The following is a 26,911-nucleotide window of genomic DNA, read 5'->3' on the forward strand; positions in this document are numbered from 1 at the left end:
GTTTATAGAATGTCAACAATGTAGATTATAATTTTTTTAATCTTGCTAATTAGTCTTCAACTGGGCCCAAGACAGTACTAGCTGTTATTTGAAAGAGGAATTGTTTATAAAAATGTATATTCTTGGGAAGCCTGGGTGGCTCAGTTGGTTAGGCGTCCAACTTCGGCTCAGGTCCTGATCTCACTGCTTGTGAGTTTGAGCCCCACCTAGGGCTCTGTGCTGACAGCTCAGAGCCTGGAGCCTTCTTCAGATTCTGTGTCTCCCTCTCTCTCTGCCCCTCCCCTGCTCACGCTCTGTCTCGCTTTCTCTCCCTCTCTCTCTCAAATATAAAAAATAAAACATTAAAAAAATTTTTTTAATGTATATTCTTGTGTGTATGTATGTATACAGACTAAAGAACATTTAATATTATTTTGGGTATAAGTGGTTTCAGGTAAAAGATTAGCTTTTCTGAAAAGGTAGAATTTTAATAAGCTTTATTTTCTCTTATGTGTGTCGCTTATATATTAAGGGCAATATAGCAAAGACTTTTTGGCTTCTCCATCCCAAACCCCTCCAAACACAACTAAGGCTTACCATCCTGACTTTCCTTCAAGGGACTAAGTATTACACGTGGTATTCTTTTGCTTTTACATTTTAAAATGCTGTCTTCTATCAAATAAAATCTATGGCATATCATTTATCTCTGAGTCTTCAGAATTCCTTTCCTCCCAAAGGAAAGAATGGCCTTCCTTTGGGAGTTTCCTTCCCCTAAGGACAATGGGTGAAACATGTGAATGTGAGATTTAGGGGCATGCCTCCAACACTGTTACAGCTTGTCATTGCGATATAGCAATTTGGCCTTCTCACAAAACACTAATGGCCATTTTGTCACCTTGCATATTTCTGTACTTTATTTAAGGTGAAGCTGAGAACATACTGGAAACAGAAAAGAGTAAGTTGCAGCTGCCAAAAGGAATGATCACTTTCGAAAGCCTTGAAAAAGCCAGAAGGGAACAGAGTAAATTCTTCATAGACAAATGAAATTATGTTTACCCACCGAATCTCAAAACACATCATTGTTGACTTGAACCATGGATTTTACAATTTTTAGATGCTTGAGATTTTGATATAATGGATTTTATTTTAAAATATTAAAATGCAAAATGGGTTTTGTTAAATGATTTTAAAATAAAATTTATAACATTCAACACAAAATTATGGAGGTACTCTAAATAACTTATTTCCTATATATGTGTGTATTACAAATATCTAAATGTATAATTAATAAATTATGTTGTTTTGAATTTCTGGAAGCAAATGTCCTGCTGCTCTCATTTCTCTGTCACACATGTTCCCTATCACATTTCTCTCCCACCAATACTTCTTTTATTTGGATTTGTCGATTGTCCTGTCTCTACATGATAGAAAACAACTAATGTTAATGACTAACATGAATATTGTACTTATTATGGCCACTTATTTTTTTGCATATATTATTGTAATCATCCCAACAATCCCATAAAGCAGGCATCATTTTACGGCTGTGGAAACTAAGACACAGAGAGCTTAAATTACTTGCCTAGAGCCATATATAGACTTGAATCTAAATGGTTTGGCTCCAGTGAATATGCTCTAAAAGGCCTTGAAAAGGTTAGACCTTTAACACATTCTTGCCAAGCGAAGACAGCTGTGAAAGACAAAAGGTAAACACAGTCAAATGATGATTCAGGACAGAGCTGCTAAAGAGGTGGCAATGAGGGGAGGTTGATTAGGATCCTACCTTTTTACTTCCACTCACCAGGAAACCTATACTCATAAGATAACCCTATTTAGCGCCATTCCTACAGTTGCAAACCCTACATATAGTAGAATAATTACAAAGATATTTCCTGATACCTACTCTGTATCAAGCACTATTGTAGGCCCTAGGGTTACATGAGTGAATGAACAGACAAGGTTGGTGCATCTCAGGCAAAGGAATGTGTTCTAGTAAGGGGTGGAAGAACTGAGGAAAGGAACAAACAAACATGGAGATAAACAAGACCATTTCTGATGGTGATGAATGCTCCAGTAGAAATAAAACAGGATGATTAACAGAGTGATTGGGAGCATGTGGGGAGGGGGGACTATGGATCTGGGACAGTAGGAACTGCCTCTCTACAGAGGTAACATTTCGGCTGATACTTGAATGGTGAATTAACCAGTCCTGTGAAGAGTAGGTAGGGGGACAGGGAAAGGATCTCAGCAAAGGGAAGAGCCAGAGGAAAAACTCTGAGACCTGGCATGGTCAAAGAATAGAAAGGCCAAGCAGAATAGGAGGAGATGAAATCTGAAGGGGGAACACAAGCCATTGTTATAAACAATAGTCATTATACTCAAGCAACTGACCACATATCAACATATGGTCCTGACAGAATCATAGTTGTAGAGAACGTTGGGTGAGGTCTTAAAGGATGCACTGAAGTTCTCCATGAAGGTAAGGAGGTGCAGAATAATGACATGCTGGGCAGAAGAAGAGGCTTGATTAAAGGCAAGACAGGATGTCACGTCCAGGGATTTGCTGCTGGTTCGATTTGCCTAAACTGGGGGGTTCCTCCTGTGAGGGACGTGTTAAGAAATGCACTTGGAGGCACAGATTATCTCTGGAATGGCTTTGGGTTTAAGGAATCTGCATCCTGAGAGTAATGGGCATGAAAGATCTGCACTGGGTTTTACTGGAATTAGTCACTATAGGGGGAAGATCCCAGAGCCCATGCAATGAAGAACGGCAATAGTCCACCCAAGTACTGGCCAGGGCCTGAACTAAGGCTGTGGCTTTGAGCATAGGTTCAGGAAAGTGACACAGAAGAATAGCAAAACTGGGAAACTAGTTTGAGTTTGTGGAGGGAGAAGAAAGTAAGTTCTCTTCATTGAATCATTAGCATGGATTTCCTGCAGGACATGGGAAAGTAGTGATTAGGAGGCACACTGGTGGTCTAAAGGATGCTTAACATCTAGCACTGGTTCATAGACCATGCCAGAATCTGGAATTGCATTTCTTTTACCTTAAATTCAATCATTCTGTCCAAACATTCCTGACAGGGCCCACCGAGAATGGGCTTAAGTGTCCTGCAAAGACTGACTGGCTAAAGACCTTACACAAGATGTGTGTCAGTGTGCAACACATCAGGCTGGGGTCCCTTTGGACCACCAGGACATTCATTTGTATTGGCCTCTCACCCTGGCATTAACCCTGAGTTCGTTAGTAATTATTACTCAATAAAACCTCTGCTAAACACACACACACATTTTTGTTTGTGCCTATGGTGGGGCAAAAATCAAAGCAGAGCTATTAAATAAAGGCTTTGCAATTCAACTGTATTAAAATATATTCCAATTGTCTTTTGTATTACTGATTATCCAATGCTTTTCCCCTTATTTATTATTAAACATAATATTTATATTATGAAATATAATAATATTTATAATTGAAAGGACAAACATTTTTGCTCTGACACTCGAGCTGTTAGCCATTTATGTTAATACTTGCACTAATTACTATTATTATTATTATTATTATTATTATTATTAAATTCTGATTACCAACTAGACATCTGACATTTCTTTTTTTTTGAATTTTCTAATTTTTTTTATGTTTGAGAGAGAGCATGAGCTGGGAAGGGGCAGAGAGAGAGGGAGACAGAGGATCTGAAGTGGGCTCTGAGTTGACAGCAGAGAGCCCAATGCAGGGCTCAAACTCACAAATTGTGAGATTGTGACCTGAGCCAAAGTTGGACGCTCAACCAACTGAGCCATTCAGGTACCCCTAGACATCTGACATTTCTAAATACTGAACATGATGTGGTCTTTGTTCAGGTAGCTTATATTTACAGATCTTTGTGATATTACAAGAAGAATAAGGAAATTGTTGTAAGAAAATATATTAGAAGAAAAATAAGAAACTAAGGTCTGATTATAAGCAAAGATTTAGAGATTTGAATAAGGGTAACCTCACCCAGTGTCTTTTCAGTGATTAGAAACAAAGCTGGGGAAAATCTCATCCCTATCCTGTGTGGCTGTTCATCTTCCCCCAAGACACTGCAGACCTAACCAAAGCAATGCAGAGACTCCCTCAGCTTCACGTGGAGGTTAAGTCGTGGTGGGAAGGAAATAAATATGGGCCCCAAAATTTTCTGCACCAGAATGACCCTTCTTGGATATCAAATCACTTTATAATAATAAAATAATAGCAAAAACAGTTTATAAAATCACAGTACTTAGCCATTTTGAATGTTTTTAATTCATATTTAAATGAGAGAACTGGGGACTAAAATTACAGGCACTAAAATTACAAATAAACTAAGTTTATATGGTATTACATCCAACTCAGTTTGTGTTTGGGGGTAAAACTGAAGGGTCCTTTATGGTCCAGTACCTAACTTCACTTTGTAAAGATTATAAAAGTGTCCTAAATCTACTGAAAACAGTTTTAATGACAAATACTGAAGTTATTGTCCAGATGTTAAAAAGAGAAGACCCTTGGAAATGGTCTAGTATAAGCTCCCATTTTTACATTTTCTCAAGAAAATGGAGGCCTTTTGTGATTTACCTAAAATTCCACATCTGGTAATGGTAGTTTGTACTAAAATGTTGGTGTTTTGAATTCCTGGCAGGATTCTCCCTGACTCTGAAAGAACAGTGACAATGAAAGTCAAAATAAAAAATATGCTTCTATAATATCATAGATACTCAGTCTCAGAGCCTTAGAAGAGGGGATTAGAAGGGCAGGGTTTAGGGCACCTGGATGGCTCAGTTGGTTAAGCATCCAACTTTGGCTCAGGTCATGATCTCATGGTTCGTGGGTTCAGGCCCTGCGTCGGGCTCTGTGCTGACAGCTCGGAGCCTGGAGCCTGTTTCGGATTCTGTGTCTCCCTCTCTCTCTGCCCCTTCCCTGTTCACGCTCTGTCTGTCTCAAGAACAAATAAACATTTTTTAAAAAATTAAAAAAAAAAAGAAGGGCAGGGTTTAGAAGAGGATGAGGAGGGAGCAGACTCAAATTACAAAGAATAATCTACAACCAATGTAATCTGAATGTGAGCAATCTGAAATTCATAATATATTTTATAGACTTTGACAATTTAATATATGCATGTTCAAATGTTATATTCTAGAGACACTAGCCAGAACCTAGATAGTGTTTCTGCTCCACTGTTCTGGGAAAGGAACAAACTCTTGTTGGGAAAATATTATTAAATAAAGCCCACTAGCCAGGGATCACACTATCTCTTGGCCTTGGAGTGTGTTTGTTCTGCAAGAGGGTTGGAAATATTCCTTAGGTTTGGCCTTGTGGATGCCTACAGGGGATTTCAGGAATACCTGCATTCTACCAACTGTACAGTTTGCAGAAAGTAGATTCTAGTATTCAGGGATGACTACTTAGCATCTCTGATGATTTTTCTATTGGTAACTTTGGAATTTATGAAGACTGGAGCAGTGCTTGGCCTGCAGGTGCACCAGGAAGCCCAGACTGACTAGGGGCGGGGGAGAGAAAGTGAGAAAGGCCTAGAAAATAAGAAGGCCAAAAACAATGAGTAGTCTTCATGAAGGGATGAAGCTGACTCAAATGCCCCTCATAGTAAACAGCACAAAAATGGCTGCCAGGGGAGCCATTGGTAGGGGGAGTTGAGCCCCTCAGGGACCAAAGTCACCTGTGGGATTCTCTTGCAGCCCAGTTTATTTTGCTGTGCTAACTTGTTCCTCTGGCCACTTGGAAGACAGTAAGAAATGTGGCTGGGCAGGACAAATTCATCATGACTGCTGATAAAGGTAACTGGAAACCTATGTCACTGATAAAGACTCAATGGTGCTGCTAAGTCTCAGGTTTAGATGACATTTCTGGTTCAAATTTTTCGCCCACAGGTGTCACAGGATTGAATGATGGATTGCTAACCTCAGTTTATTTATTTTTTTCTTGGAGGACTTCCATTATGGCTAGCAGCACTCTGGATGCAGAAAGCATCCGCCTGGATGTGAGGGATAGGCAGACACTGACCCTGAGTTGGTATTGGGATTTCATTTGGTGTTAGAAGAACAGAGTTCAGGATGTGTCCACAATGAATTCATGTCCTAGAAAGGATTGGCAATCTGGGATTCTGGTTTGGTGAAGGTTTCAAAAAACTAGAAGGAAACAGTTGTTGAATACATGTGAAAGTCAATGGATCAGAGATACTAGTATACATTGAAATGTGTTAAGGGAGGTCTGTGAAAAGCTGTCAGAATGTCAGGATAATACGATTGGGATTTGAGGAATACAGGTGTTTTTTTTCCTTCTCTTCATACCATCCCCACACCATTAATTTACTGCTGATGAAGATGTGACTTGAGTAGAAGATAGAACCAATTCTATTCACCAAGGTGATTTTGAAAAGAGAGTGAGCTTGCTAGGGACCCAATATAGGTTAAAATACTCGACAAGTTCACATCTTCTTAAATTACTCCAGAGAAAAGTTGGCCTCTGGAATGCTTTCTTTTCCTCTTCAAGGATCTAAAACTTTTGAAAGGCTTCCAACTAATGCTACCTATTTCAAACTAGAAACAACAAAAAGACACTTGGGTTTTGAATAGAGTTTGAGCCTATGGATGGTTATGTCTCTGAATTCAATAACCATGGACTACGGACAGAGTACCGGACTGATCTTCCAGCCAGTTTCCTTGTCTGATCTGGAAGCTTAGGACAAGGCTGCCATCTCTGAAACAGCCTGAAAATCTAAGTAGGCAGGTAAAGGGGGTTCTGTTCAACTTCTAACTGTAGTAAGTTCTCTTCAGCAATTCAAGCAGAGACATCAATTTCCTACTAGGATTGTTTTAGGAAAAGAAAAAATTCAAATAGCCTCATGGATGATGGATAAGACATTCCATTCTCCCTCCCATTTCTTTTTCCTCAGAGATAATCACTTTTATCTCTTTTAGCTGTCTCAGTATAGGATCTCCCTGAAGCAAATTTTGCAATAGTGCCTTGAGCAAGTCATTTACTTGGGCACATAATCCCAGAAACTCTGGTGGGGAATTGGTGGAGTAAGATAGGACAGAGAAAAAAGCTAGTAAATGAAATCTTACCCAGGAAGTTACCTCTGTGGGCAACTTAACCCTGCTGGGGAACTCTGAGAAATGGTTCAGAATAACCCCTTCACCCAGAGTTATCTGACCCCAGAAATGCAAGAGCTGGGGTATAAAAACCTACTTTTGAGTTCATTGGTGGAGGGCTGTTCCCAGTCCATTATCTTTGCAGCACTTAGGGTGTTTTGGCAAAGTGGGCGCTGGAGGCCAGAAAACCTGGAGGCAAGAGATGCAGGTGCTACAAATTGGAAGTCAGATCAACTTAAACTGAAATGGCAAGGGCCAAGGGGAAGTAGTTGAAAACAATTCATATTTTAATACCAACAAGTGTTACTTTAACTTTACATCTCTAAGTAACGTTCCAGTGTAGCTATTTCCTAATGTTCCCAACTTTTAAAAAATATAATTTCTTGACACATCATACAAATCATGAGGAATTGCTTTCACCTCTCCCACCTTATACCATCTCGCCACAACTGCCACACACTTGCACCCTTCCCAATGATTGACCCATCTTTCCAATACTCTTATGTGATCATTTTGTTAGATCAATGTTCAGGGCTTACATTGTGATGATGACGAACACTTAGCAAAACTGTGCCACGTAGTAAAGTATACTACGTTCTCTTTCTTGTTTGGCATCCTGCTTTTCTGGAATTAGTAAGTCTAGTTGTTTCATGTGCTTAATGTTCTATATATTTATCACTTCTGTGGCCATGAACTCTTTGTCAGTTTCTCCCAAGACGTCCATTCACATCAGTTAGTCTATCAGTATCTCCTTCTTGAACAAACTTGCAGACTCCTGACCTGCTCCCACCTGGACTGTTTTCCCTCTACACCTGGTACTCAGCTCTCCCTTCACCTATGGTAGGGGTTCTCTTCTCCTTATTCCTGTGTTGCATCTTTTGTTTCCTATACCCTATGTTGTGCTCCTTCATTTGCTGGAACTCATCCTCCTATAGCTTTCCAAGAAAGAGTAAATGGAGGAAACCTGTTAAGACCTTACGTATCTAAACTTAACAGTTCCTTTTTTAAAATTTTTTTAACGTTTATTTATTTTTTGAGAGAGAGAGAGACAGAGTATGAGCAGGGGAGGGGCAGAGAGAGACAAGGAGACACAGAATCTGAAGCAGGCTCCGGGCTCCGAGCTGTCAGCACAGAGCCCAATGCAGGGCTCAAACTCACAAGCTGTGAGATCATGACCGGAGCCGAAGTCAGATGCTTAACTGACTGAGCCACCCAGGTGCCCCTTAATAGTTCTTTTCTGATGCTTGATTGATGCCTTGACTGGGCACAGAAATTCCTGGTTGTTAGTAATTTTCCATCAGTATTTCTAAGAGATCATCTCATTTTCTTTTTGCACTTCTCAGTCTATTTGTCGATATCCTGAGCTGGGAAGCCTTCCATCACAGATCCCCCTCTTTACCCTGCTTGAGCTCCGACCACACGTGTTGGGCCACTCATCACATAGACAGATGTGCTCCTCACCCACTCACCCCACTCACCTGCCCCACTGGGCAGAAGCCATCCTTAGCCAGTCAGGCCCACACACCTCTCACTAGGCCACCTTCCATTCCTTGCTGCCCCCAGTGTGGATGGCCTCCTTCACTCCTCTGAGCCACCACTGGACACCTCCTTTGCTCTGCCCTTCCTGATGGCTTTAGCATGGAATTATTCAGAAAGAGAAGGGAAGAAGAATGAAAGAACTGAATTTTAACATCTGTCATTTAATTTATATATTCAGAATTTTTGAAACAAAATTACTTTTAGATTTTATGTTAATGATATTGATTTTATAGGCTAGATCCTTTGTTTTAAATGTTTATTTTGAGAGAGACAGAGAGCATGGGTATGAGTGGGGGACGGGCAGAGAGAGGGAGAGAGAGAATATCAAGCAGGTTCTGCACTGTCAGTGCAGAGCCCTATGTAGGGCTCGATCTCATAACGGTGAAATCATGACCTGAGCCAAAAGCAACAGTCAGGTGCTCAACTGACTGAGCCACCCAGGCGCCCCTAGGCTAGATCCTTTTATTTAGAATTTGGATAGAGAGGTTTTCACTAAAGAGTATTTGTGTTTATTGGAGAAAAGTATCCCAGTGAGTTGTTTTGGCAATGTCAGTGAGCAGAGAGTAGGGTTTTAAGGCCAAAGCAACCAAGGAACAAAACCCCTGGTAACCATGGAACCCTGTCCTCAATAGAATAGGACTGAGTTCTGGGACATCAACCAATTTCTATATGAGGTGTAGACACTTTGGAGAAGTGTATTGGCTCCTGAAATATTTACATATCTACTACTCTGCCAATTAATTGAGAACTTGAGTCTAAACACCAGCATTAAAGCAATATATTTTATAACTCACCAAAATATACTGTTATGCTCAATATGCCAGACCATTAGCCTCATAAATTTATTAAATGCACCACCATTTCAGCATTTATAATTGCTTGAATAATTCTAACAGTAGTTTTTAATAGCATATAATTTTAGTTATAAATGAGACTGTTCTGTTGCCTTAGTCCAGGGCTTCTTAACCTCACTACATTTGGGGCCAGATAACTCTTTGTGGTAGGGGGCTGTTCCATCTTTGTAGGATGTTTACCAGCATACCTGGGCTCTGCCCACTAGACATCAATAGCAAACCTCCTCTATCTTGGTTGGACCATCAAAGATGTCTCCAAATTATCCTTAGTTGAGAACCATTGCCTTGAATTGACAGTTCAATCATTTAGACTCTCTTTTTTTTTTTTAAGTGTATTTCTTTATTTTGAGAGAGAAAGAGAGTGAGGGCAGGGCAGAGAGAGAGGCGGGGAGAGAGAGAATCCCAAGCAGGCTCCACACTGTCAGCGAAGAGCCCAACAGGGCTCAAACTCATGAACCATGAGATCATGACCTGAGCTGAAATCAAGAGTAGGACGCTTGGACCGACTGGGCCACCCAGATGTCCCTAGACTCTCTTTTATCTTTGTTGTAAATGTATATTTTTTCCCTTAACAGTGATGAATAACCATTACTGTTTAGCTTTCCAGGTATACAAAATTAACAGATGACTACTAAAAGATAGCCAGTGATGCTAGGAGCATAAAATGTCAATTTAAAAGGTACTTAGCTTATATTACAACATTTCCACTATTGGGTGTAACCTGATTGTTGAGTGGGCAAAACGAAATCATGTTTACAAAATTTCTCAGGAAACTGTAGTCAGTATCCAAGTGTTAACAGCCCAAGCTTTGCAGATTGAGTCTCAGTTTGAACCCTTCACTCCAGTGCTCACCAGACCTGAACATGTAACTGAATTTCTGTTCTTCTATCACTCAATTTTAATTTGGTGATACTAATATTACTCAGCTCAGAGGTTGCTGAGAGTGACAAAATGAGATAATGCAGACAAAGTATTTGGCAGATAATAGGCATTCAATATTTCCTAATAGTACTGTTCTATGTCCAAAGCATATTCCATGTCTGTTGCTGTTTTCACTCTAGTCTATAGCTTGATGAGTTCTAATTGACAAAGGACAAGCAGACAGCTGACTGCAAGCCCTTCTCTGTTTATCAATTAACTGTATACCCTATTTGTCAGAGAACTGACTATTCATTTTCTATGGACACAATGAACATATTTGAGAAATAAAACTAGAGAAAGTGATTTGGTCGGGGGCTATATTTGATAGGTGCATTTAGATGACACTTAATTAAAAAAAGGAATAACAATTCAAATAACATTTAGTTATGCATTAAACAAATGATATTTATTAAAAAGAATAAAACTGAAATCAGGGCTGTAGAAAATCCAGAATTTTCTGAGTTATCTGGACCTATAGACAAGAAAACCTGAAAGCAGGAAAACAGGGTTTTCAGAGAAAACTGTGCCTTCTAGGGAAGTGGTCCTACATATTCAAAACAGCTGATTACTGGGTCAGATTCACTCATTCTCTGGAAGCAAGAAAGAAGATACGAAGAAGGTCTCTTCATTCATTGTAATTAAACGAGCAGATATTCTACACACACCAAACAGCAGGAAAAGCACTCTCATCAAAAATCAGTCAGTCACTTGTTAGAAACCACTGAATCATAGATGAAGAGAGCTCACAATAATACAGAGGCATAGAACTTGCCCTAGATTTTTCATCAGTTTTCTTCTCCACTAGTCAGCTTAGTTCAGAATGATTCCTTTTGTCAAATGCTTTTGGGCATCACCCTTACTTTTCAAAAAAAAAAAAAAAAAAAAGAATCACATCTATCAGTCAATATTAACCAAGAAAAAAAGTAGAATTAAACAAACTTCACTTTATTTATTTTTTTTTACATGAACTAAAATTTTAATAATTACTGATGTGGTAGAGTATATTAATATTTTTGCCAAATACTCTTGTGGCCAGGATGAAATTCCTTTTCAGGACTGTCCTTTCCTTTTTTTTTTATATGAAACTTATTGTCAAATTGGTTTCCATACAACAGCCAGTGCTCATCCCAAAAGGAGCCCTCCTCAATACCCATAACCCTCCCTCCCCACCCCGCATCAACCCTCACAAACCTCACTTTATAAGAAGGGCAATTTGCAATTCTGTTCAACATTGTTTCCATAAAAATAATACTCCTTAAATATCAACAGAATTATATGTATTTCTAAAGCTTTAATATGTCCTCTCTCGCATGCTAATATGTGCTTGAGAATTGTTCGAGAATAGTTAGTAAAGATTATTCTGAGCTGTTTCAAGGTTGGTATAATTGAGCCAGATACAAGTAAATATAAAATATAACTTGTTAATCTCTTCAAATATAAGTGACATGTGATGTCCTTGCAAAATACAAGGTTAACACTGAAAATCAAGTTGGAAGGAATAAAGTATGATTATTTGGGCTTAATAGTCATGATTGAACACCTTTGTATTAATTTTTCACATGTTCCATTGTTAAAAGATCAAAGTAGAGTAATTAGTGTGTTTCTATAAAACACTGGCTGGAACCTCAGACAAATTAGAAAACATATTCCCCTTAGCATACATACATATCTGTTTTCCACCATATTAGCATATCCTTATAATACTGACAGTTCTTTACAATACATTTAAAGTATTGCATAACCCACTTAAGCTCAAGACTGGTATATTTAGGAATTCTAACTTTATTAATTTCTTCAGGATTGAAGAAGTAACAACTTAAATAGCATTATTCCTAAAATGTTTCATCAGAGTTTTTGGGCAGTGGCTACATGGTAGTTTGTCAACTATTCAGCACACTGGAGACAACTAGTGAGCTTAAAAATACTGATGCCTAGTTCCCGCACTGGGATACACTAATTCAACTGTTTTAGCATGCAACATAATATTAGTGTTTCTTAAAGGACCCCAGGTGATTCTAATGTATTGAAATACTGGGGAAACTTTGGGCTGGATTAAAGGTCCAGATTGGGAGTGGGAGCCATGGACCATTGGCTAATCTGAAGGATCAGTCATCTTAATGAAGAAAAGATTCTAGATTAAGGGTAATGGGGAAAAGGGGTGCCCTGGGGTAAGTCTTACACAACTGCCCAGGAGTTTGTAAAAATGTACAGATGAGTCAATGGGGTCCCAGTCTATCAAGCCAGTTTGTAAGTACCAAAAACCCCCTCCCCTCCCCTCCCTTCCCCTCAACTCCCCTCCCTCCTTTCTTTCATTCTTTTATTCTTTCTTTCCTTCTTTCAAAATCATGCTATCCCAAAGAAGGATGGGGAGGTTCACACTGAAAATGCATGTCTTTTAATGTTTCTTTATTTTTGAGAGAGAGAGAGCAGGGGAGGGGTAGAGAGACAGGGAGACGCAGAATCCAAAGCAGGCTCTAGGCTCTGAGCTGTCAGTGCAGAGCCCAATGCGGGGCTCAAACTCCTGAACCGTGAGATCATGACCTGAGCCAAAGTTGGACGCTTAAAAGACTGAGCCACCCAAGTGCCCCAAGACTTTAATTTACCATTTATTGGGTCAGAGCATCTATGCTCACTAAGATCTATTTTAGGGCAACTGGGTAACTTAGGCAAGGCAACAGTTCCAATGGTTAAAGTGAGACATACCTATTTGTTCTCCATTTCATATGTAGTAACCTCTGAGGATTATAGGGGGTACCATATTAATATGTAGTGGGATCCCCAGGTGTACCAGTAATTTGAGTCCAGTATTATGTCCATGTGGTACCAATTGGTAGATTTCAGAAGATGTTAAAATTAATTCAGAACCTGTGCTGTAGAAGTTTAAGAGCCAATAAATATGCTTTTATCTCTTTGCCATTTATATCATTTTAATAAATTTTAGACTTCCAATTGGGTCTAACTGTGGGCCTCAGTTTTTCTTTTTTTTCTTTTTCCTTCCCCTTCCCCTATAGCCAGGTTCATTTGTTTGTTTGTTCATTCATTCCTTCCTTCTCTTTCTTTCTCCCTCTCCCTTTTTTGGTTGGCTACTAAATATAATCTGGTGTCAGGGGGTGTCCTCTCTACCCCATGCTTATTTATAAATATCTTCCCCCAGAGTCTCAAGTATCATCAGGCTCAGTGGTCACCCCCATGGCAATGTTTGCTTTATAGGGTTTAAAGAAGTTTAAATGAACTCCTTTGCTGTGCCACAGGGATGCCACAGGTGTCTTTCCTTGTAACCCTGAGGATCAGGATCTTTGTTGTGACAATAGCATAAGAAGCAGCAGCAGCAGAAGAGGTATTTAAGGGTCCTGCTGTGCTGTCTGCTATTGGATATGTGAATCACAAGCCACCTACTGGCTTTCTTTTCTGCATCTCTCTCTCTCTCTCTCTCTCTCTGTACAATTTCTCTCAAAATTTTTCATCTATTTTCTAAAAAATACAATTTGTTGTCAAGTTAGCTAACATACTGTGTACACAGTGTGCTCTTGGCTTTGGGAGTAGATTCCCATGATTCATCGCTTACATACAACACCCAGTGCTCATCCCAAAAAGTGCCCTCCTCAGTGCCTATCACCCATTTTCCCCTCTCCCCTACACCCCTCATCAACCCTCAGTTTGTTCTCAGTATTTAAAATTTTCATATTTCTAACTGCAAAAAGTCATAGCTTTTAGTTTCTGTCTTGATCCAATCATCCATAGTGCAGACCTTCTGAGTGGTTATGGGAAAAGTTCAAAAGACCAGCAGCCGGCCACCCTCTTAGGTAACCATCTTCTCCTCCAGGGAACGTCCGTTAATCTCCCTAGGGTCAAGGTCCACATACAATAAGGTCTTTGGTCTATGGCTCAGATGGAAGCCATTAAGTTCCATGATTGTCAGATTAGCCCTTTGGCATGCTAGCAATCAGCAACACTAAGCAAAACCCAGGAATGCTGGCTTGGGATTTTGCATTAGGAGGGTGTTGACTTACTCCTCTGGTATTTTGGCAGGAGCTGGTACCAAATGCTGCTTCACCTTTTCTTTTCTCATTAGCACTTGGCCACAGGCCTGCAACTGGGGTGCCATGCTTAATTCTCCCCAGGATGATGGTCTCCTCCTTTTCCACAAAACTCACAGAAAACCAACTCTGAGCCTGTCCCAGGGGTGCACAGTCACAATATCCACATGGTTGCCCCTAAGCTGTCAGTGATGGTCACCAGGATGCAGTGACCACACTGTTGTAGCTGGACCCTTGGTAAGTGGGACTCAAGAGATAATTAAAGTTAGTTTTCTCTGCCTTTACAGGTGGGATGCTCAGAGACCACCTGCCAGACAAACACAGGCCAAACCCAACAACATGTTAAGCTGTGGTATATTGTAAGTTAACAACAATTCTTATCGGGGGGACAAGAGCATTTTAGGGTTGGAAGAGATGGCAATATTGACAAAGACAAAAAGTGTGTCCAAAACACAAGCATGCAGCAACTGGCAGTTCTGTCTGAGGGGGCCTTTGCCATATCATGATGGAACCAGTCAGTCAGCCAAGAGGAGTTAGTTAAAGCGGACTAGGTGTCCTTGGTCATGAATGGGCCACCTTGTTCATGATCCAAATGTTTTAATTACCTCCTATTCACCCCATTTGTGAGGGAGGAAATTCTGCCCCAAAGTTACAAGGATGGACACATACAACATTCAACACCCAACACTGGACAGCTGAGACTGTCAGTTTATTAGTCACATATACTCACGGCTCAGTGTAGGAGGACACTGCATGCCACACAAGGCTGAATGGGAGCTGCACTCAGAACACAGTAAACAGCCGGGGGCCATATGAGGCAGGCCTTGTAGTAGCAAGAGGGTGAGGTAAAACTGTAGTTACTATGAGAGTATGTGATTGGCTTCTTTGAGTAATTCCATGAGCCGGCAGGAAAATGAAACCTACTACTGAGGGATGTGTAAGAACTGTGCCTGGTTCTCTTGAGGAGAGTTGTTTGGCTAGGAGAGCCAGACTAAACTGTGGGAGCAGAGTGTGGTGGGGAACTTGTGGTTAGGCCATTTAAGTCTCTCCGTTTCACCAGGTGTCAAGGCAGCATATAATGTTGGGCCTTAATTTTTTGCCCCAATATATTAATATTTATGGTGATCAATAAAACTAGCATATTTGGGGACCTATTATTGAGTGTCTACTATATGACAAGCATGTATCATCAGTGAACAAAACTAAGGTCCCTGTTCACAAGAAGTATGAAGTATACAAAGAGTGGCATAATTCTTTCTCAACATTTGCTTAGCACATACATTGTTGTTTGAGTAGAAATAAGAAAATATTGAAGTTATTTATCTCTTCTAATCTCTTAGAAAAATTTAGAGATTTCCCAAAGTTTTGCTGATAAGAGAACTTTCTGAAGATCCTAATTTCCCTTCAGTTTTTGTTTCAGTCTTCTTGATAAAGCAGCATAACCTGAAGTGAAAGCACAAATATCTAGAGTAGTTCCAAGGACGTCTATGAGACATAGTCAGCACTGATTTCTGATCACTACTCTTGAAAAAATACAAAGGTTTCCCTCTCCTTCTTCCACAGATCCCAATGAAATGATGGAAGAAACACACAAAAACAGATCTGATGCACTACTTATTATCACGGGAAATGAGGGGGACGGTTTGCTACTGACACATCAGAGAAAACAATGAGAATTTGCTACAAGATAGAAAACTGGTAGAAAAAGATTAATGGTGAAATATAAAAGAGCAGAATCTCATGTCTCTAAAAAACTGAGTTTCTCTTAGAACCACAGGCTGATCCCAACTGGATGGACTGCAGGCAGGAGACCATGAGCAAGGGAATTCAAGAAGGGGCTGTAGAACCTCAGAGGTTGTCTGCCACCTGGAACAAAGTTCTGTGGCACGGAGATCCAACCCAGAGAACAAGGGCAGCACCCAGGAAATTTACAGCCTTGATAGGACAAAGATGCAGTCCCAGACACAAAAGGCAATTCCACAGAAACTGCCCTGGCCCAAGTCCCTTACCACCTCTTCCACAAAATCCCTGGAGGCAGGTCTCCTGCTCCCAGAATCTGCAGTCACTGCTTCTTATTAGATGACTGGCTTTTAAGAGGTACAAAGATAATCTGTGGTAAGCCATCTTGTAAAAGCACTCAAATGATTACTTCAGTCTTTAAAATATCTATCTCAAGTGCTACTAATATGTGCCTAAAACCCTCATGAGAAACTAATGAATGCAATCTTCATTTGTTTCTCATATAAAAAAGTACTCTGCTTACACATATATTTATCAATTAGGATTGTGTTCTCTGTGAATAACAGAAGATCCTGTAACAGTGGCTTTAAGCCTAGGGAATCACCCGTTTAGATGTGAATGAGGGTAGCAGGCTCTTCCCTTTCTGGTCAGCTATGCTTAGCATGCAAGCCTTCCTCTTTCTGCTGCTGAAACTCATGGTCCCAAGATGGCCGCTGCACCTCTGGATCTCAATGTCCACTTTAGGACAAGAAAGGAACAAAAAAAGGCTTAGTGTCTGGATCAGAAAAGCAAAGCCTTTGCCAGAAACTTCCACTGCTTGCTTATGTTGTACTGACCAGAACTGTGTCACATGGACCCTGTTACCTACAAGAGACATCTGGAAACCACTTCTACAACTCAACAACCTCAAGAATCGATCTATAGTTCCGCTTACCGCTTTGTACCTACAATTAAAGGCATTCATGTGTATCTATTAACCTTCACCATGCAGATTAATTCCAACTGGAGCTGGCTGCAGGAGAACCAGAGAAAGGGGGCTTTGGAATCCAGAAGACATGGGCAGGGATCCCAGCTCCAGCACTTACCAGATGTGTGTATGGCATACATTTGATTTTTCTCTTTTAAAAGGTTTCTTTGGGTCTTCTTGTTTTTTAACAACATGAAAGAAATGCCTTTTAGCCATGTCTACAAAGCCTGTGAATCCCACTGTTGTCTGTTACTCTTAACAGTAGAGTAAGCCCCCATCTGGCATGTGCGCTAGACAAACTTGTACAAGTTACATGACTACTCTCAACTTGCTTCCTCTCCCTGTAAAATGGGAGAATGGCCCTTTCACTGGATAAACTGCAAGGACTCTACAAGACGACACAGATAAAGTAAAAATGTCCCTGATGACTGAAAGAAAACCAGCCTCAAAGCAGGCTAGTAAATCCTTTTATCTGTTGTTTTACTGAAGATGAGAGCCAAGGATACAGGTTTTCAGATTACTCTGTGGAACTGCCCCAAGTTTATTAGATACAGGGGACTCTACATGCAAAAGAAGAAAGGGTGTGCGTGCTTGCAAGCAGTTCTCCAAGTCACAAGGACAAAGACAAGTCACAAGGTAGAATTTGTTATGGTTGTAACAATTAAGGTTTTTTGACTTCCACAGAGACATGTGAAAGACCCTTAGGTCATCTTTATACATGTTTCTATCATATCTGATTGTTTAAAAATTTTGCTTGCATGCCTTCGCTTAACTGGTTTTCTGGCTCTTCCTGTATTTAATTGTTCCTTGAGGTCATCTGAGATGGTCACAGGAAGCTGGTATCAGTCACCTACTACATTTTTAATGCACTCCACCCCCTCCAAAGCTACCCTCCCCCCCAGAAATTTACATTTTACACAAGCAATTACTTTGGAGGGCAGCCTTGCAAATGGATTATTTTTTGCAATCATTGTGAACCCACAAAAAAACCTTCAAACCTCAGTTTTGAGAAGCCTCTCCCAAACTGCTTGTTTTAGCAAAAACCCATGTAAAAGCACTACCTCTGACCATCTCAAAGCTTTGGTCAGGGCTGGTGTGTGTGTGTGTGTGTGTGTGTGTGTGTGTGTGTGTGTGTGTGTTTTATGACACAATGCTTAGCATTTGATCAATGCCAAGTGGGTCCTGTTGAAATTAGCAGCAATCTAGAAATGAGAAATATTCTATCCCATAGCTGTATCTGTAACTGATTGTTACTACTTTAACCCAAAGCTACCCTAACTTCCTCCATGTCTCTAGTTTACCTGGTGGAACTGAGGTAATCTGAATACATTATGAACACAAGAAAATAAATTATTCAAAAAAAGAACCTATTTACACTTAAAAGTTACTGTCCATCTAGAAAGATTATTTAATGAGCATATTATCTCAAACTGTTAAATTAGAAGCTCACTAAATACAGTAAACATAAAATACAGTAAAAAAATAGACATGGTTTCTGTGCTGTAACCTATATTATCAAAATATTCTTTCTAGAATTGTGGCATTTTTTGTTTCTGTGTGTGTGTGTGTGTGTGTGTGTGTGTGTGTGTGTGTTCTCCAGTCTCTAGGGATATAGAAACAATACAATCTGAAATTAAAATATTCAAGTAACTGGTTACAATTAGACTATCTCCCAGAAGAGTCAAGGAAAGTCAGCAGAGAAAGTGCACTGTAAACTTAAGATATCGTACAAACTTAAAGTGATGCATTGATAATTTTAATGTTTTTAACCAGGATTTTAAAAAAAGTCATCAGATATCTCTTTTGCAAATAATTTTTCCATTCATTCATTGCATTTTTAATGACTGATATACCAGACACTATTCTAATGAACTTATTTAGATTAGGTTATACAACAAATGGTCATGCTGGAAAACTCTGAACTATTTCAATTTTATTTTTCTTGATATAATTTAGTGTAAGGGCCATGCATAACTTTATGATAAAAGAAAAGTTTAAATCTTGACTAACTTTACCTAAAGTATGTGAAATACTTTAAAGGTAAGAAAAGAAAAATATATACAGCTTCAAAAGATCCAAGAACAGAAAGATGGGCAAGTGGAGGAAAGTTAGGGAGGGTGAACGGAGGGCGGGTGGGGTGGGATAGGGGGTGGGGGTTTGGGGGGAGTGAAAGGGGGAATTCCAAGGAGGTGGGTGGGGAAAAGGGTGGGGCTTGGACCACTGACTCAGGTCTAAGTGGTCACCCAAGGGTTATAAAAGCTTGGTTGAACCTGCCCAGGAAAGCAGCCCCAAAGTCCAGCATTGGAACACAGGCAGAGACCGGTAGGCGTCAGCGGCTGCAGGCTGTAGCGGAAAGCAAACGCCCAGGGCAGCAGCTTTCTGGTCCAAGATGCTGCGCCTGTTCTTATCCCACCTGCTGGGAGTCTGGCTGCTACTGAGCCTACGTGCCAGAGAGATCCCAGCCCAGGAGCAGAAAGTGTTAAAGGCATGCGGCCGCGAGTTTGTCCGATTACAAATCCGGATCTGCGGCTCATTGTCCTGGGGAAAGAACAGTCAGCAACACCGGGAACGTCGGCAGGCACCCGCCGCACTCCCAGGTGAGCGCTCCGGCCCCCGCCGCTCCCCACTTCCCATTGGCTGTGGTCGGGCTGCCGGACCATTCGGAAGCGCACCCGCGCTGGGCGGCTCCAGACCGCGCTGGCTTCCCGCGCTTAGCCCTGACTCCGAGGTTGCTGATGCCTAAAAGTTTGGAATTTTCTCTTGCAATGTGCTTTTCTAGTGAGGTCGCACCCGGGATCTCACCAGAGGAAGTGAAAGCATCGGGCACAGCAGAGGCCTTTCCTGAGAGGCACTTGGTGCCCTTCACCTCCTGGCAGTCAGGATGATCGGGATGGGGACGAGGGGGAGCCACAGAGGTGGTTCTGTCGCCCAAAGACCCGCTGGAGGTGGGGGCGCACCTGGGTTGGACACCACAGTCAAGTCCGCAGGGCACAGAGCAGACGGTCGTGTGCGCTGGTTTGAGTGCCAAAGTGCATGGGACTGAACTCGGAGACCACTGCTAGGATCCTGGAGTGGTAAATATGAAGGGTCTTCTTAACAACTCTCCTCCTTTGCAAAAAATCTGGACTGTGGCCCACACCATCGAAAATCTCTTTTAATTTTATTTTTATTTGTAAATTTCATTGACGGGGAGAGCCTAGCCTCCCACCCTCTTTGCAATGGGCCTTGAAGTTCATTTGCAAGAGAAGGGATTGAAGAGAAAGAAAAAGGCCTGATCCCCTACAGGAGAAAACCTGACCGCTCAGAATTGAGTACAGCTCAAATCTGGAATGGTTTAAACAAACAAACAAAAAAAAAACTTTGTTAGTAATACTATTTAGAGAGATAAAATGGAACCTAAGTTTAAGTAGCAATACAAACTTTCACATCTAATCAGTGTAATGGGTTATATTAAATTCAGAAAAGGCAAGCTCAATTATGAATACTGTTTTGTTTTACAACATGTATGCGATTTATGATAAATCACAACTATATTTTATAGGCTACATAATATATCCTATATTTAAGTGAACTTCACGTAAAATCATTGTGCACACTAAGCACATTTACTTCTCTTTTATGGGATTTAAAGTATGATTATAAAGCTATTTACTTTATTTTTCTATACTGTTGGTCAGAGACTGATTTATTTAATGCAAGTTTTTACATAATGCTTATATTCTACACTACAGAGTTTAGAAATTTACTCATTCAAAGTCGGCAAGACCAGACTGCATTGTGTTTCCTTTGTTAATTCACTTTTTCTGAATAAATAATATGCTCATATTAAAGACTGAAACATACACATAAATACAATAAAAAAATAAAAAACACAGATACTAAAGACTCTGAAAAAATACGTGAATTTAATTAGAAAATGAAAACATCTACATTAAATGAGAAATTGACAGGCACTGTTAATGAGAAATGTATGGGCGCCTGCCTGGCTCAGTGGGTAGAGCATGTGACTCTTATCTTGGAGTTGTATGTTTGAGACCCACCTTGGTGAATTTAAAAAATTTTTATAGTATTTTATGTCACAAATCTACTATATATATATTTAACCATTCTTAGTGGACATTTAGGTTGTTTCCAAATTGTTACTTAAACACGATTTTCTGAGCACATTTAAATATAGCTATTTGGCCAAATTTCTGTTTCTGTAGCAGAGTATTGTGATTTTAAAGTTTTTTCAAAGGACTGTCTTCATTGCTACCCAGTACATAATTTAACTGGAAATAAACTAACAAAATATTGCCTGCAAGTGAAGATCAAGAAAAATGCTTAAATTACTAGGTAAGAATCATTTTGGAAGTACATATCAATCAAAATAACTTGTGATTCACGAGCTTATAAAACCTCTATTGTTTAGTTTTTGTTCTGTATTATTGTTAGCTAGCCATTTTTTTTACCAGAGCGTATGCAGAAATAACACTCATTGCACCCCTTTAAAAAATTAAGAGATATTTTTAACTAAAAGAGGTCTATGTTAGTAATTTTAGTCCAAAATACAGTAATTAAGAGGGCCCCTGGGTGGCTCAGTTGGTTAGGCATCTGACTTTGGCTCAGGTCATGATCTTGCTATTTGTGAGTTCGAACCCCATATCAGGCTCTGTGCTGACAGCTCAGAGCCTGGAGCCTGCTTCAGATTCTGTGTCCCTCTCTCTCTGTCCCTCTCCTGCTTGTGCTCTGTCTCTCTCTCTCTCTCAAAAATAAACAAACAGTAAAAAAAAGAGAGAGAGATGTTTATATGAATTCAGGTTGATTAGAATATTATCTTTTATTTACACTTGAGAAGGTAAAGCTGTTGATTGGAAAATGTTTCAAAATAAGTTTAAAAAATAATTTTAGGGGCGCCTGGGTGGCGCAGTCGGTTAAGCGTCCGACTTCAGCCAGGTCACGATCTCGCGGTCCGTGAGTTCGAGCCCTGCGTCGGGCTCTGGGCTGATGGCTCAGAGCCTGGAGCCTGTTTCCGATTCTGTGTCTCCCTCTCTCTCTGCCCCTCCCCTGTTCATGCTCTGTCTCTCTCTGTCCCAAAAATAAATAAACGTTGAAAAAAAAATTTAAAAAAAAAAATAATAATTTTAATAAAAGAGTGCAATCAGGCAAAAGTAGACAAGTGGAACTACATCATACTAAAAAGCTTCTGCAGAGCAAAGGAAATAATCAGAGTAAAAAGGTAGTTTATGGATTAGGAGAAAGTATTTGCAAATCATATATCTGGAAGGGTTTAATTTCTGACATATATAAGGAACTCCTACAGCTCAATAGCAAAAAAGGTAATAATCCAATTACAAAATGGACTGAAGACATGAACAGACATTTTTGGCACAGAAGACATACAAGGGCCAACAGTTATAAGAAAAAAAGCTCTATGTCACTATCATCAGGGAGATGGAAATCAAAACAACAATGGTATCACTTCACAGCTGTCAGGATAGCTATTATCAAAAAAAAAAAAAAAAAGACAAGAATTGTTGAGGATGTGGAAATACTAGTACCTTTGTATACTGCTGGTGGGAAACCAAAGCAAAATGGTGCAAGCCCTGTGGGAAACACTGGGGAGATGCCTCAAAAAACAACAACACAAAAGAATTCCCATATGATCCAGCAACTCCACTTCGGCATATTCATCTAAAACAAATGAAATCCAAATTTTGAAGAGATATTACCACTCCCACATGCATTGCTCACAATAGTCAAGATGTGAAAAAGAATGCCAAAAAACACAGCCTATGAATAAACACAACAGAAACTACAATTGTTTTGCCTAATTCATTAACTGGCATTAAGTATATGGAAAGTTACTAAAGTTACTATTAGTTTTTCTCTGCATTCAATAAGGCCCCAACTAGAGAAGGTTTAAATTTGAGCAAGGATAGTTTTATGGGGAGATTGAATTAAACTTGGGGTATCTTACTGAAGGAAAATGCAAAAACTTCTGACTACCAAAAAAATGGTACAAATTCTCATCTGTCAGGTTTAGAACAGGAATGAAAATGAGCATTAGAAGGAAAGATAAAATACTAGAGTTTGTTTTCTTTCACTTGAAAACTCCCAACTATTGAAGTTTGTTACTGGCTGAAAGGAGAGCATGGAGACCCTTGCTAAAGAACTCACAGGAAAGGGGCCAGCCCCAGAGCATTCATGCCTGCCTGGGTGAGGGGGTGTGATTTCCTCTGATCAATAGTCATCAATGGTTACCCAGAAATCTACAGTCCATTGTTTAGATTTATATATCTTGGCTTCATTGTTTCCACTGTTTCAAGAGCCACACTTTATTAGTAAGCTGAAAAGGACAGTTGGCTGTCCATGAAGAACAGCAAGAACTGATACAGGTTTATACTATAATTTAAACTTCATCTACGTCTCTAATGTTTCTGGTGCTAAAACTCTCAAAATTGTGTAAATGGAATAGGTAAGGTTAGGAGAGAGTCTACATGACCGAGAGTTTTTTGAGAGCAGGAAATATGTTTCCTTTTTATTATATCTCTTACCTGGCAGTGCCAGAGACATGGAAACAGTCAATGCAGGTTCAACTGATCTAAGAAGAAAGATACCAGGGGCTCCTGGGTGGCTCAGTCGGTTAAGTGTCCGACTTCGGCTCAGGTCATGATCTCACAGTTCATGAGTTTGAGCCCCGTGTCAGGCTCTGTGCTGACCGCTCGGAGCCTGGAGCCTGCTTCGGATTCTGTGTCTCCCTCTCTCTCTGCCCCTCCTCCACTTGCTCGCTCACGTGCTCTCTCTCAAAAATAAATAAACATTTTTAAAAAATAAAAATAAAAAAAAAGGAAGACATCGGCTAGTTCCTGCAGGTTCCCAGTCCAAGTTCCAACCTTCTTATTTGCCCATCCTGGGATGTGTTTAAGATCAGACTCCCTTAACACGCAGAACTTGTGTGATCCACAACACTGGAACAAAAGTCATACAAAGTACATTAGTTAGTACACACAGCACAACAGATACCAATCTCTTCTTAAAGTCACTGGTATTTTGGTCACTGTTCTTTTAGCCCATTTCTCTAGTAAATGTAAAATACTACTGATTTGGAGTAAATACTCTGGAGAAAAGAAATTGTTAAATAGATGTATGAGGGATGTCAGAGACCAATATCTCCTTTTAGATCAGAGGAGCTGAAAATTCTGCCTTTTTACCTTTATCCTGAGGCAGTAATCTGCCACCATGGAATGTTTGAGAGGATTAAGTTAGAATTAAGTCAGAAGTTAGTAACAGAAGAAAATTAGTCAGGTAAGAAAAATTAATCTAGAGTCAAACTGAGTGTTTTCAATGACCAAGATGACTTCAGAAATGTCAGAGGGAGTCAAAGACTATGATGAAAGCATTAAGGGGACATGAAGAAAGACAGACACGAAGTCTATGGAGTAAAGCAGAATCTTAGTAATGCTGTAGTAATTTAAGCCGCCCAACTATAATCCGCTAAATTGTTTAATCAGGATACTTGTTAACTCTGTTTTGATGTTTAATTCTATTAAGACAATACTTTCTTTCATGTCTCTGCAAAATTTTATTTTTTTTTCCTGATGTTCCTTGAGTATTTTTCTCTACCCCCTCCTTTTTTTTTTTTTTAATTTAGAAATCGTGTCCTCCTCCATCACCAGTGGTGCAGAAGCCTTGAATGGGATGTTGGAATACATTCCTGATTTGCCACAAGAGCTGAAGGCAACACTGTCTGAGAGGGAGCCATCATTCAGAGAACTACAACCTTCATTGAAGGATTCTAATCTTAACTTGGAAGAAGTGGAGAAAAGTATTCTTGGTAGACAAAATGAAGCTGAAGACCAAAGTCTTTCACAATTAGGAAGATCAAGCTTAGATGCACATTCTCGAATAAAGAGATCAAACTATATAAGATACAGTGACAGGTGTTGTAACGTAGGTTGTACCAGGAAAGAGCTTGCTGATTTATGCTGAGATGAAAGTATTGTGTATTTCATCCAGTGTTCACATGTATTCCTGACACATTCACTGATGGTTCTGTCACCCCACTGATTATTAAAATATGAGAAATCATTATTTTGTGTTTGGGTTTTTCATTTGGTGTGTAACAAAATATTCCTTGAATTGTTATAGTTTGTGTTAATAATAACTTTTTATTCCAAAAATTATTTTTGCCTTTTAAATTAATGGTAATTAAATTGGGTTATTGCCTTTTTAATACTGTTAACTTAAAATGACATAATCTTTATCATTTTAAACATATATAATAACTTAAAAAATTTTAATAGATAACTTAGCAAAAACTTATGCTTTGCATTAGTGAATAAGGATAAGCCTATTTTTAAAATTTGTATTTGATAAATTATAATCTGTCACCCACTCTTTCTCCTCTAGACCTAATACCCAAATGTTATTTCACTACTTAATATTAAACAAATTATTTTAATAGCAAAAGAAATAAAAATAAAAAATAACTTATACAGTGCCTAACACCAGGTACACAAAAAGGACCAAAATGTTTTTAGTGATTTTAAACTCAAATCAGATATACAGAGTCACAAAAGTTGGACTTTTCTTATAGGTTTTAAAAGATGTTTGTGTCTTCTTGAACTATTAATTGGAAACAATCAGATTGGATACTAAATCCATTTAATTTAGTTGGATTTTTCAAACTAGGGTTCTTCTAATGTTAACATCTAAGACATTAAAAGTAAATTATTTTTTTTTTTTTTTTAAATTTTTTTTCAACGTTTTTTATTTATTTTTGGGACAGAGAGAGACAGAGCATGAACGGGGGAGGGGCAGAGAGAGAGTGAGACACAGAATCGGAAACAGGCTCCAGGCTCCGAGCCATCAGCCCAGAGCCTGACGCGGGGCTCGAACTCACAGACCGCAAGATCGTGACCTGGCTGAAGTCGGACGCTTAACCGACTGCGCCACCCAGGCGCCCCCTAAATTATTTTTTAAGAAGAAAAATGAACAGATATATGGAAGAGAGTGAACAACTGAGTGTCATATATTACAGCAGAACTGTTTAACAAGGGAACAAGCTTTCTGTTCACTGAGAATTTACAAGTCATTTCTATAACAAAATAACTGTGAAATGATATGAAAACTTGTTAGAATAGTAAGTTAACAAATATCTTAGTATTTAGCCAGTTCCTTTGACTTACACACACATACAGTTTTAGGTAGCATCTATAGAAAAGTACACTTAAATAGCAAGTTAATCTCTATCAAATATCTGTAAACAGAATTTAAAAATTTCTCCCAAATTTTAAATCTCCATAATGGTTCACCATAATGAGGCCTTTAAGGTTTATTAAGTCCTAACAAAGGCCACCTTGTAAAACTTCATAAACAGCTGCAGAACCTCAGAGGCTATAAGCCATCTTGGACAAAGCCAGGAAGAATGCTACCTGAAATGGGAAGTCCTTCAAAGGAGAACAACGGCAGTACCCAGGAAATTTACAGCCCCAACACATGAAGAGGCATTCTTAGATACAGAAGGTATCTCCCAAGACCCTGTCCTGGCCTGCATCCCTGATATGTACCTCCATAAAAGCCCTCGAGGCAGGGTTCCTGGTTTCAGAATCTGCATTCACTACCTCTGATGATACGACCGCACTTTAAGTGGTACAGTCTATAGTGAACCAGCTACTATATACATTCAAATAATCAGTTAACATCTTCAAGATATCTAATTCTTGTGTTGCCAAAGTCCTCCTAAAACTCTCATACAAAACTAATGG

At 39.5% G+C, this 26,911-nt stretch overlaps 2 protein-coding genes and 2 long non-coding RNA genes across 7 annotated transcripts in view; 3 read left to right on the forward strand and 1 right to left on the reverse strand.

Moving 5' to 3' along the window:
- PLGRKT (plasminogen receptor with a C-terminal lysine) overlaps nt 1-1,197 on the forward strand; it is a 44,100-nt gene extending 42,903 nt beyond the window's left edge. For all 4 annotated transcript variants that reach the window (XM_025931671.2, XM_086684878.1, XM_086684879.1 and 1 more), the window contains exon 6: nt 902-1,197. In XM_025931671.2, the coding sequence (XP_025787456.1) occupies nt 902-1,023 (122 nt within the window). In that variant the 3' untranslated portion in view covers nt 1,024-1,197. The remainder of the gene's footprint in view (nt 1-901) is intronic.
- The window catches only part of LOC147574686 (uncharacterized), a 78,526-nt gene extending 54,606 nt beyond the window's left edge, over nt 1-23,920 (reverse strand). Inside the window, exon 1 of the long non-coding RNA XR_015243410.1 lies at nt 23,699-23,920. This is a non-coding gene — a long non-coding RNA (uncharacterized LOC147574686). The remainder of the gene's footprint in view (nt 1-23,698) is intronic.
- On the forward strand, nt 14,740-17,925 carry LOC147574687 (uncharacterized). The gene is made up of 2 exons (XR_015243273.1): nt 14,740-14,814; nt 16,019-17,925. It is a non-coding gene; the product is annotated as an uncharacterized LOC147574687 (long non-coding RNA).
- LOC112868674 (prorelaxin) lies at nt 19,398-25,235 on the forward strand. Its single transcript, XM_025931651.2, has 2 exons — nt 19,398-19,759; nt 24,796-25,235. The coding sequence occupies exons 1-2, from the start codon at nt 19,552-19,554 to the stop codon at nt 25,131-25,133; spliced, it is 546 nt and encodes a 181-aa protein (XP_025787436.1). The 5' UTR covers nt 19,398-19,551; the 3' UTR covers nt 25,134-25,235.
- Nucleotides 25,236-26,911: the final 1,676 nt, after the last annotated feature.

Source organism: Puma concolor, chromosome D4, assembly GCF_028749965.1.
Source record: "Puma concolor isolate L17-30 chromosome D4, mPumCon1.1.hap2, whole genome shotgun sequence".
NCBI lineage: Eukaryota > Metazoa > Chordata > Mammalia > Carnivora > Felidae > Puma > Puma concolor.

Excerpts from the sequence above, each read along its gene's own strand:
- LOC112868674 (XM_025931651.2), top strand. The coding sequence starts at position 19,552 with ATGCTGCGCCTGTTCTTATCCCACCTGCTGGGAGTCTGGCTGCTACTG. Across the intron at positions 19,760-24,795 it reads GGCACCCGCCGCACTCCCAG|AAATCGTGTCCTCCTCCATC; the intron begins GTGAGCGCTCCG and ends TTTTTAATTTAG.